General features: G+C 34.8%; 1 protein-coding gene across 2 annotated transcripts in view; it reads right to left on the reverse strand.

Annotated features, from left to right (window-relative positions):
* PDCD10 (programmed cell death 10) overlaps window positions 1–13,249 on the reverse strand; it is a 41,672-nt gene that overhangs the window by 10,794 nt on the left and 17,629 nt on the right. For both annotated transcript variants that reach the window (XM_072807976.1, XM_072807977.1), the window contains 2 exons: window positions 12,828–13,038; window positions 3,849–3,902 (listed from right to left, as the gene is read on the reverse strand). In XM_072807976.1, coding sequence (XP_072664077.1) covers window positions 3,849–3,902; window positions 12,828–12,923 — 150 coding nt within the window. In that variant the 5' untranslated portion in view covers window positions 12,924–13,038. The remainder of the gene's footprint in view (window positions 1–3,848; window positions 3,903–12,827; window positions 13,039–13,249) is intronic.

Genomic DNA, 13,249 nt, shown 5'->3' on the forward strand with positions numbered 1-13,249 from the left:
TGGAATGGAATGGGGAAAGAAAATATTCACATTTATCTCAATCTTGGGATCACTTAACTGCTGTCACATGCTATTCAAGGAAATCACTTTGATAATGATTAATAACGATAAAGCGTATCCTACTGAATTCCATTTCCTTTATGCATGTTTTGATTTTTCCTTCCATGAATATATTCAAGAAAGAATTCATTTTTACAAAACAAGAGTTACCTTTAAGGGAAAAGTTGTACAAACATGGGTTAAGAAAGTCATCAACATGGGGTCCCTGGGTGGCGCAGCGGTTTAGCGCCTGCCTCTGGCCCAGGGCGTGATCCTGGAGACCCGGGATCGAATCCCACGTCAGGCTCCCGGTGCATGGAGCCTGCTTCTCCCTCTGCCTATGTCTCTGCCTTTCTCTCTCTCTCTCTCTCTCTCTCTCTGTGTGACTATCATAAATAAATAAAAAAAAAAAATTAAAAAAAAAACTACCTATTAAAAAAAAAAGTTATCAACATTATTAATTTGGTGAGCTGCCACAAAATTACATACAGTATAAGCCAGTATTTGATAACTGTGCTTTATCTTCTTTCTCTAAATAGCATTAAATTACCTATATAATGAATTATCTTACAAAGTAGGAGAGCACTCTCCACGTGCTTACAGAATATGCCAGCAGAAAAACATCTCTCTCTGATTAAGTTATAATAAACTGTCAGAATCATTACATGCTAGAAGACTGAGAATAAAGCTTTCAATACCAAGCTGGCGTGGAGCCTCAAAGTGCCCAAACTGGAGCATTACAGAAATCTTACGGAAGTCTCTAACCTTCTCAGCTTACACATGTTCTTATTGCTAAGAAAAATACCTTAATAATGGTTATGTATTAAGTAGTTAAGTTCAAATAACTTAGTAAGTACTTGTGTCCTAACAACTTAGTGGTCTTTTAAAAATACGTAAATTAAAAGAAAAACATTTTATTTCATTCTTAAATAACCATGATTCTTACTAATGAGATGCATTCACCTGTCGGGCACTGCATAATTTCTACACCTTGCCACCCTGATTTCCTTTTGAACACTGATATTCTTGTGGTACTTACTTTTTATCACAGCAATGGCCAAAATTCCAACTCCACAAAGATATGACATAATGGAAGAAGCCCAATCGAATACGCTGACGAAATTGTAAACTACCAAACTGGCATAGTTCACATAGTGTCAAAGAAATGTTTAGTATCACTGTGTTCCTTTAAATTTTGAAAATAACTCATGGAGCCCATCTGAGTTTGCTGTGAGGTGCCAGGATGCCTCGGCACCTAGCTTGGGAACAATCGTCTTAGTATCTTCTGGCTGAAATCCTAGTACTTACTTTTCATTTTAAAAGTCTTAAATTTACCCAATTCCTCTGACTGACAAAATAAATAGATCTGTGCTTAAATTGGAGACTTTATCTATACTTTAACATTTTCTCTCAGAATATAACTGAGTTCTGTGGAAGTTCAATTTTTATGAAGAATCCAACTGTAAGAAAAAACTATCCCCAAAGGCAGTAACATCCACTCTTGTGATTCAGTGATTCTCAACAGCATAACCTATCAGAACTTTCCAGAGGGGGAAAGAACAAAGGAGAATAGATATCTTAAAAGATAATTTTCACTAGTATTTTTTTCTTGGGGAATAATTTTTATCCATTTTTTCATGATAATAAAAATAAATACTAAACCTTGATAAATGACACTGTGGTCAAAGAACTAGAAATATGTATATATATTTTCAGTTTATTATCCCTATTCATATAGGGATATATGGCAAGGTGAGCCTTTTATTTATTTATTTTATTTTTGAGAAAGAGGAAGTGTTAGTGTGGGGAGGAGCAGAGGGAATAGGAGAAGCAGACTCCTTGCTGAGCAGGGAGCCCGATACAGAGCTCGATCCTAGGACCCCAGGATCATGACCTGAGCAAAGGCAGATGCTTAACTACCTGAGCCACCCAGGCACCCCTGGGTGAGGCTTTTAAAATCTTTTTCAAATAAGTTGTAGTTTTAAAAATGCAAAAATCTTCATCTTTTTAATGCACACCCTTTTAATTCCATTTGAAATTTAACAAATTAAATCTGATAATAAAAATAAATCAATGCCAAACTGACTAATTTGTTTTCCTCTCACAATAACTTCCACTTTCCCCAGTTAACAATCAGTGCCATGGATAATAAAATTTATCCATACGTTAAACAAGGCCTTTTATAGCCACGTACTTTAAACACACTGTTTGCTTTTAAATTGTACATTAAGTTAAAACATCAGATTATATATAAGGATATTTATGAGAAAAAGCTTAATGAAATTCATTATTTTACCTCTTTGAGAAATGATACTGAAAATAGATCTATCACTTCAGAGTCCTCTGATCCACAGGAGAAATTTCTCTCTGTTCTTGCTATCAAGAAAGCTAAAAAACTGACTTTTGCCTTATCAATACCATATTGTGCAATAGGTCGCCTTTCCTTCCTTTCTTCGGCCACAAACAAAATAGCAAGTTAGCTTAAAATAGTTTCCATCATGCCTCCTTAATAACCAAATATGCCATTCCAGAGCCACACTGAAGCTCAAGGAAAAAAAAGAAAAACAAATTGGTATTGCTTCATTCATTCTCTTCATTAACCCAAAGATGTGTCAGAACATATTTTAATGAAGCTACTATGTATGCATACACTGGCACTGCATTTTAGAGTATTAATCACATCAAAACAGTTTTAATATAATACATACAATGTAAATTATTTTGGTGAGGTAAGAGAGATGTCTAGTGATAGCTGTGCTAGCAATTAAGAATGGTTTCAATAAACTATCTTTGCAATAAAAAAGAAATCAAACGTGATGGATTTAGAGTTTTAATCCAATAAAACTTGATGATAAATGTATTCTAGATTTAAACATTAAAATACTTTTAACCTGAGATATGTTATTTTAGCTATTGATGGAAACAAACATACACAATATAAACAAAAATTGATGTTTGGAGCACCCTGATATACAGTGGGAAAGGAAGGGGGATCGATGAAGTTTTATATGAAAGAATGCACCCAATATATAGAAGAGAACTGTCCAACAGACATATAACGCAAGCAACAAATATCATTCGTTGTAATTGTAAATTTTCCAGTGGCCACGTTACAAAAGTAAAAATAAGCATGTGAAATCATTTTAAGAATACATCCAAAGTACTATCATTTCAATATGTAATTAATATAAAATACTCCTTATGGAGTTATTCTTCAATCTTTTTCTTATACTAAGTATTCAAAATCTGGTGCGTATTTAATACTTGAGGTACAACTCAATTTGAACTAGCCATACTTCAAGTACTCAACAGCAACGTGTATCAAACAGTTCAAGTCTACAGACAATGAAAAAGTTCACTCTGAGTGACTTGGCTGTGTATTTGCAAGGTATCCTTAATATGTTCCACACACAGGACTTGTTTTCCCATCAAAAACACTGTTTAATGGTTATGTTCTGTAATTAAGCTATATGGAAAACATCTTTTTGAATTATACTTTTACAACAGTTTTTATCAAGTCAAATAATAGAAAAATAAATTCAAAAATATACTCTAAACCTAAAGAGAGAAGATTCCAAAGTAGTCAGTTTCCAAAGCACAAAGTAACAAAAAGATGAATGCTAAGGAAACAGCATTTGTTTTAATTCACTTTTGGCAAGTGTTTTAAACTTTACAGAGTACACTAAAGCAGATGTGAGACAGGTGAAGAGGTTTTCACTAAAAGGAAATAAAGTGGCAATTATCACATGGTATTCAGATTTATAAGTAACATACATTTTAATCATCATAATAAATTATTTGTACCTCACCTTAATGAAAGCTGCTCTCAGTGTCTGAGCTGCAGACAGGTTTACTCGTTCTAGCTGCAATATAAATTTTAAATTGCTATTAGAATCAATTTTCTTAGAAAAAGCACATTTCTGATATTCCATTATATAATAATAACACTGATAAATCCATCATTCAATAAACAAAAATACTTGCAAATTCTAAATCACCTTAATTCTTCAAATACACAGGTTATCTAAAATTTTCGTTAGAAACCATGAAAAATTAAGGATGTATGAGTTCTCCATTAAAAAAAAAAAGACACACTACCTTGAAAGTAGATTTATGATAAATCCAGAATGCAAAATAGTATTAAGTCCCCATAGAAAGAATAAACATATTTACTTCAATTATTGAAAATACGGTTCAAGATCAACTCCCAATGCTCTGTTGCAAATATAGGGCAAACTGGGTATGCTCTGAATAGACAATGTCCAACAACAAGAAAACATTTATTAAGATTTTTTATATTTATTACCTCACCCCTTTTAAATTATTTTACAATCCCTTAGCCAAGGATTAAGCTGAGTTTAGTCTATTTTATTAAATAGCAAATGGTACTGACAAAAGAGTTGATCCTAAATAAAGACTGCGGATCATCTGTCCTCTATTTTATCCAGATTAAAAAAAGGTTACCTAAAATACTAAATCAAAAGTTCAATATCAAAGCTTTTAAAATAGTATCAAATATGTGAGGTTTACAATTTTGAATGACACATGTCTTTATTGTACGCTTTACAGAATTCACTTTTCAGCAAGCCAAAGAGACATACAATTCCATAAAAATAATGCCATTTGTTGAAGAGTTAACTGCTAGGCTTAAAGTAACCACCTTCAGTTAAATTCATATTCTTTTAATCCCTAAAGACTGGGCCAATTAACTCAATAAAACTCAATGTATAGATTTTTTTACTGGGGACAATATTAAATGTTCAAAAACAATGTAAACAAAAATTGGATAGGATTTTTATGCCAGTGGAATATTTTTACCAAAACCTATGAACATATCCTATCTTGCAATAACTATTCCTTTCAATCCTTGAGGTAATAAATATAAGTTTTCCTTTACAGACAATATACACATATACATATCTAAGGAATCGCCTACACTTTATTAAACCAATTTTTTTTCTAAACATGACAGAAATGCCGAGAACTTTATCTCCTTACAAATTATACACCTTAAAGCATAAAAGCAACAAAATATGCCAACATAAATACTTTATCTCCAAAAATAAATAAAAGACCATTTAATTCAGTTTTAAACTTGGCTTCTACAAATCCAGTAAAATCTAACCTTGCCTTACTAGGTAAAAGAGAAGACACAAGAGGACCAGGTAGACAAATACAGCAAAAAAGCAATATATAAGCTTATAAAATTAAAGTATGCTGCCACAAATGAAAAATTTTCTTCTTCCACAGAATTCATTTAATTGTAACAAATACTATTTAAGATTAAAATTATAATACAGCTCTTCTGATCTCAAGATCTTGCGTAAGGGAGGGAGAGGCAGACAGACAGGATGAATGTTTCCACTCTGATAGGAACCATTTCCTTATTTGGGTTTACACCACACTCTGACCTCTTTCAACAAGTCAAAGGTCTGAGTCAGATGTGTACCTTCAAGTATCAGCATTATTAACTTATTCTGTACTGCCCTGGCTGGTATGTGAAAGGGTCAAGGCAAGTAAAAGAGGCCCAGAAAAGTCAGCAAAGAACTAATAAAATTAGCCAAGACAGACATCAGATTTCTAGATTAAGTTTACATATGTGTATCTTGGAAAAGAAAGGGAAAGGTCAGGCATATACTAAATCAAATCTGTGAGCTGTGAAGCACCTCAACCAGAACTCTGCTGGGAGTCATTTTGGGATACATTATATACCCACACGTCTGCCAATAAACCCACTAGGCTTTTATTACTCATGTGATATCCCTATTGCCCAGGGAGTACCAGGCATACAGCACATATCTATTGTTTTTATTTGAACTTAATCTCTCATCCATAATTTATCTAAATTGTTCTTGAATCTATTTATAATTTGTAGTCTGTAATACTTAAGACAGCAAGATATGTTCTTATCTTCCCTAATAAAAAGTGCTTCCCTTTTAGATCTTTCACTTGTGATGGATGATTTGATTAAAGATCATGTTCATCTTACCTTTCATGACAGTACTAGCTTCTGGTAGTATCCTAATAACAGTTATCATTTAGTTAGCACATATAATGAATTTTGCTATATATTTTTATATAGAGTATCTCAACCTCACAATCTCTAGCTATCATCATCTCTATTCTACTGAGGCAGAAATTCAGTTTGCATAAATTTACCCAAGTTCAATAGCTAGTACACAAAGAGGCAGGATTTATGCTAACAAATCTATCTGGCTCCAAAACCTGTGCACAAGTCACCTGAATTACTAGGATAATTAGTGGATGTTTTGGAAACAAAAGAAAATGGTAATTCTTTTCTGTTCTAAACAAATCCCTGTGTTTCTAATCATGTGTAAAAAAAGTCAATGTGAGAGATACAAAAAAATAGATTATAGTCCTGGAACCCCAGAAGATCAATTTAAGTAAGCAGCTACATGGATATTGATGGGACCACTATCAGCTGAAGTAGAAAAAAAAGTCTTTATGGAAATGAGGTCTGAACTGGTCCCTGAAGAATGTACCCTCTTAAAATCACCTTCCTTGGCCATTTGCCCACTTACACGTTTCTTCAGAGTTGGTAACATACATGGGCATGTTTTTATATTAAGTTTAGAACAGAAAAGAATTACCATTTTGTTTCCAAAACTTCCACTAATTATCCTAGTAATTTTTTTAGCATTTGGGATTACAGTTGTTGGCTAGGGTATCTTTAAAGAGCTAATGCAATAATTTCTTAGTAGTAATTGATTCTGAATTCAAAGGAGGAGTAGGGAACATATGATTACACCTTGCATTAAGGGATATCTGGACTAGGAGAGGCTTTCCTTGGGCTTCAGCCATCTAGGAATTCCACGTCACCAGTAAAAGGTAAAGGAAAAGTAAAAGGGTAAAGGAAAAAAAGGGTAAAGGAAAAAAAGGGAATGAACACAAGAGAAAAGGGGACCTAATCGCATCTTATCAAAAAGGCAAAGTGCCTCCTGAAGTCCCAGCTAGAGGGAAATGAACCTAACAGTGGAGCTCTCACTCCAACCTCATATTCTCCCCACTCTTAGTTTTGTGAGCTTCTCCTGTAGTTTATTCTTCATAAACTTGAGAGCACTATTAACTGCAAACTTGTCAAATTTAACTCTCATATGTTTATAAAAATATTTCAAAAGCTTACACATAAATTGATCCCATAGGGACCGCATTTATTGCACTGGTCCCTCCAAAGATATCAGTTCATTCCTATACTTGACTCTCTAGTTATCAAGCCCATGTCTTACACCTGTAATTTAAAAACAAAATCCATTTAATTCTTTGGTTGCTCAAGTTTTGCAGGTCTTGCATTAAATCCTCTGAAAGTATTCCTCCTTTTGTTTTTTTAAGGTCAAAAAAATTAGGTTAGTGGGGCACCTGAGTGGCTCAGGGGGTTAAGCATTTGCCTTTGGTTCAGATCACAATCCCAGGGTCCTGGGATCATGCCCTGCATCAGGCTCTCTGCTCAATGGGGAGCCTGCTTCTCCTTCTCTGCCCCTCCCCCTGCTTGTGCTCTCTCACTTTCTCAAGTAAATAAATAAAATCTTAAAAAAAAAAAAAAATTAGGTTGGTTCTAAATTATCTACAAATCTCGCTTCCTCAAAATCAAGCATGATTTTTCCATGCTGACATCTTTCCCCCACCACACAAAAACTATCGATCCTATTCTTTTAAAGGATTCAAACAAGGCTTAGACACAAGAAAAAGGGGCACCTGGGTGGCTCAGTCAGTTAATAAGCATCCAACTCTTGATTTCAGCTCAGGTTATGATCTAAGGGTCCTGGGATCAAGCCCAGTGGTGGACTCCCCACTCAGCAGGAAGTCCGCTTCTCCCTCTTCCAAAGCCCCTCCCCCTGCTCATGCTCTCTCTCTTAAATAAACAGATAACTCTTAAAAAAAAAAAGGCACAAGAATAAAAGGTTCATCTCTATGACTCAAATGAAAATGAGGTGAGTCAGGTCAAAAAAAAAGCTAGAACAAAAGTACATAGACTCGAGGCTACCTATAACTTTTGTGCTACCACACAAAAGACCAATGCAATCATGTGTTTTATACATATTAAATGTAGTAAATGTTTCTAAAATAATCCATTTCTGGGGTCGCCATGTTGTCCAGCAAAAAAAAAGTAAGCAGAGCCACCTATTATAAAAATGTTTCATTAAAAATTGCCTAGGAGGGAGCACCATGGGTGGCTCAGTGGCTAAGTGTCTGCCTTTGGCTCAGATCGTGATCCTGGGGTTCTGGGATCGAGTCCCACTTCAGGCTCCCCTACGGAGCCTGCTTCTCCCTCTGCCTCTCATGAATAAATAAATAAAATATTTTTAAAATAAATAATAAAATCTTTGCCTACAAGAATGCAAAACTCTAAGGAATGATCACAGTTCTACCAGAAAATTGCATGAAAGACTTGAATAACTACATTCCTAGTACTATTCTCAGCACTACAATATATTAAGTCATTTATTTCACAGAGTTATGAGAAATAAGTATATTATGGGTTAAGTCATTTATTTCACAGAGTTATGAGAAATAAGTATATTATGGGTTAGCATCATCTTATAAATAAGGAAAGATAAGATTACATAGCCTACAGTAAGGGACAGAGTGGCAATTTTTACACAAGATATTAACTGTGATCACCTCTAAATGGTGGTACTGCAGGTAAAACCCAGGCATTCACTGTGGAGAAGTGTGTTTTTACTATGCTCCAATTTGAGGGTTTGATTTTTTTAAATTAAAAAAGGGGGGGGGATAGCTAGGTATGTGAAGTTGGAGAAGTATTCCCAGATTTCATTTGCTTATTGGATAAAATTAAGAGTTGCATATTCTGCTGAGTTGGCAGAAAGAACTAGGCTGGATGCTTCTGAATAGAGTATTAATTACTTATTTAGAAATACCATTTTTGTGTGATTTATAAACAAGCATATAAACCCTTGGTGATCTAAAATTCATATTTGGTTGCAAAACTGTTTATTTCTATCTCAAAATACAATGGCTATTTCTTCAGAAATTATACATCACCTTAAATCAATTCCTCTAAAAAGTCATAGGAAATGATGATACATGGTATATCTTTTCCTGGAATGAAGAATTGAACCCTACCTCTCTCCTCCATGCACAAAGAATCAGTAGAAAGTAACACAGCACATGAGTACCTAATCTAAGATCTGTCATGAGGCTTCTATAAACTCACTATTCCATAAGGTAACTGGGAGACCTATTTCACAGTACATTTACAACACATGCAATATACTTGGACTCTGAACTCTGTAGCAGCTGATTAAGAAGACTACTCCTTTCTCAGCTATCTTGGCATAGCTTCATTAAGTTTAGCAAGCATCAGACTCCCAGAATGCCACATATGACTTTGCTTGTGAACTGGAGTAACAGTACTCAAATTTCCCAGGTGTAAGGATGCCCTACTATCTAAAAATCTGTTCTACAAGATGACTTTCAGATTACCGTGGATACTATGGATGTAATATTAAGGTGAGAATGCAGAAGCTTTTTTAACTCTTACAATACACTGTGGACAAAATTAAGTGCATAATTTAGCTCCAGAGTTAAACATTCATCTCTACTCTGGTACTACTTTCTATAAAATTAATTTGACCACCATTTTATCTTTAAATCCACATAACATAGAAAAACAGAGTCAAACTAAATTCTAATTTTCCCATTAGTAGATCTGTAGAAAAATCTATGTTTGAACTATAGTTTAACTGATCAGAGATGTCTCATTTTAGATGTTAAATTAATAATACTGGAATGTCAGAGAACAACGCCAGTTTTTTATTCTTTTCAACTGAGCATTTCACATTTGAAAGTACATTTTATTTCATTCCTAAATCAAGCCACAGATTTCATATCCTTATTAAAGAGACCTACTACCACTATTCCTAAAAGCCTGTTATTTCTGAACACACTTGTTTTTAAATAACATGGCAGAAATAACTTTTTATAAAATGCTTGTTGCCATAATGTTAGATCATAAATTCAAGAATTAGACCCTGACAATATGACATAGTAGCTCAGTCTGCTTTATCTAGCCATTTGATTTTCAAATCAGTTTTTTTAAATTTATTTATGATAGAGAGAGAGAGAGAGAGGGAGGGAGGGAGGGAGAGAGAGAGGGAGGGAGAGAGGGAGAGAGGGAGAGAGGGAGGCAGAGACACAGGCAGAGGGAGAAGCAGGCTCCATGCACCGGGAGCCCGATGCGGGACTCGATCCCGGGTCTCCAGTATCGCGCCCTGGGCCAAAGGCAGGCGTCAAACCGCTGTGCCACCCAGGGATCCCTCAAATCAGTTTTAACAATTAATTCTTGAACGAACTATGAAACATTTGGCAAACATTCTAATTCTGGTCCCATTAACCCACATATTTTTTAGGTATCATCTGTCGAGAATCGTTGCCTTTATTTCTGGAAGAGATTTACCAGCCCATTCATAGCCTTTCTTTTGCTTTCAAATTAATTTTTCTTATACATTAATAAATTAGAAAATATATCAGTATTAATCCTAATAGTTCATTTTATCAGAATCTCATATCCTATATAACTATTTTCCAAAGGCAAGATTCATATAAAATCCATTTTCCATATGTAAGAAAAGACCACTCTAGTTGTTAGGAAAAAAGCTTCTCTTACTCCTTTTCACTAACTAGAGGATCAAACAGAAGCTCTGCAATGTAAATTGTCCTTTCTTTAAGTAAAGACTCGTAACACTAGATAAATATAGAAATGCCCCAAATAACTTGGCCCAAATGCCCATAGTGATAGCTAGCTATACAGACCCAAGAAGAAGGAGCACCTCTGGGTAGAACTGCCATAATGGTCTTGAAGCACCTGAGATGTTAAAATACTAATCATCAACGTACATTATTTAATAGCTTGAGTGACTGTCTTCTTGCCTCAAGGTAAGGTATAAGGATAATTAAATAATGCATTTGCTTCAACATCTGTGTTCTCTACAGTTTTTGAGAAGAGGTATAATGCCTTTTTCTTTTCCACATTTCCAGACCCTAGCAGACTACTCAGCAAATAAATGGCTGACATTTAGTAAATATTTACTAAACAGAACTGAAGCACTTGCTTCTAACAAGAACTGTAGTCTTATAATGAGTGGGTACATATTAAAACAAAATGGTGGAATTAATTACTGGGAGGCTGGCTATACCCGCCAGAGATGGGTATTACCAGCCCTAAGAGAGTGCCTCCAATGCTACTATAGTATCAGTATAACAGGGACACGTTTTTCAAAAGATGCCTCCTATTGCTTCCTCTTTAGTAACAAAACTAAATTTCCCAACCTCCTTTCCAGCTAGGTGTGATCATAAGACTAAATTCTTGCCAATGAGATGTAAATGGAAGTCCTGTATAGGACTTTCGGAAAGGTTCCTTGAAGGAAGCTGAACTAGCTGGAAGTAACATCCCACCTCCTGTTCCACTTTCTTGTGTCTTCCAAACAACAACTGAGAACATGATGAGTAGAGATTCAGCAGCCATCTCACATGCTAAAGTGACCTTGATAATGGAAAGTAGGCACTAGGACACTGAGTCATAATAATAGTAACACTGGACCACTTACCTCCACAATTTTTTATGCAAGAGAAATAACTTCTATCCAAGCTACTGTTTTTGAGTATTCTTTTATGGTCACTGAACCTAATAACATTATTTGATAGATAGCATTTGAAATTTCAAAATGTATGTCTGAAATGGCAACTAGGTCTGTGATTTCCAAGTTAGAAGATGAATCACTTTCTATTGTCCCCAAGACTTAAGACCACAAAGGCAGCAAATACATTATTATTAAATATAATAATGTGGGAGAAATGGCTCTGAAATACAGAATCTTACTCCTATACAAATAACTTTACAAAAAGGAATCGTCACTGGAAATGGTGAGGGTTTCCAGGTTACAGCAGTAACAATAAGATCAATGGTGTTGATAGCTTTATAATTAATAGCAAAATGAAACAAAACAAAAACAAAAACCCTAATTAAACAGAAAGGCTAAGGCTGAAGCCACTGAATTTAGAATCCTAGATTTAGCCCTACGTAATTTCAGGAACATCATTTCACATATTAGGAACTTGGTTCACCATTTAAAAGGAGGAGCGTGATTAAATATTTCTAAGGAATTTCCAGCTCTAATTCTCTAACACCTTGGCATATTAATATTAAAAAAAAGAAAAACTGAAAATGTATTAAGTCCTAGAAAATTCCTCAAATAAAAAAGCAACTACATCTTTAGATACTAAAGCAAGGTATCTTCCATTTATTAGTAAAATGTCTTGTCTCTACTGACTAGAATTCATCAGGGTATTTTTGTACCCATTCTTCTGGCTACCTATAATGTACACATTCCAAACCCAACTGTTTAACCCTTATTTATCTCTTTTCAATCTTAGCATATATGTCTCATCTTCAGTGAGACTGGTCCTGACCCCTAACATAGAACATAGATCCCACCTATTTTAGGTGACACACTGTTTTTGTGACTTCACAGCACTTACCACAACTTCCCATTTATATAATTATTTGTATTATTTTGTTCAATGTCTGTCTCTCCTTTTATAGTGAAACCTCCAGATGGGAAGCAACATATCTAGGTCTCCCCCACACCCCCTCAACTGTTTTATGTCCAGTCCTGGTACATACAATGCCTAACACATAGATGAAATTCCTTTATGTATTTGTTATATGAAGGAACAAACAAAGGAATAAATGAGGCAGGCATCAAGAATTGCAGATGATCGATCACATGAGGAAATGTTCACGCACTTACCTCATTAAACACAGGATACATGACTGCATAGAGGGGCATAGAAACCATGGAAGTGGTCTCAGCTTCATTCTTCATCTCTTCCATTGTCATCCTCATTCAAAAGCCAACTACAGTAGAAAAAGCAGTGCTAAAATGCAGAGGAATCTTCATTCACTGCAGTATTTCTTCTTTTTTTTGTGATAAAAGAATACGGCACAAAATATATACTGATCTGATTAAAAGGGAAGAAAGAACAGAGATTTACTATATTAAGGGAAAACTACAAACACCAATAGCTTTATTTTCCTGTGTTCCTATCTTATGAAGAGCTGATTTGCTAATGTATCTTACTTGTGAAGGTACTCCTGATCAGTGAGCCATCTCTTTTCCTCCTCAGACTCAAGAATCTGCCTTTTCTTACACTAATTTTCCCTTGTTAGGTA

The sequence above is a fragment of the Canis lupus genome, chromosome 31 (genome assembly GCF_048164855.1).
Source record: "Canis lupus baileyi chromosome 31, mCanLup2.hap1, whole genome shotgun sequence".
NCBI lineage: Eukaryota > Metazoa > Chordata > Mammalia > Carnivora > Canidae > Canis > Canis lupus.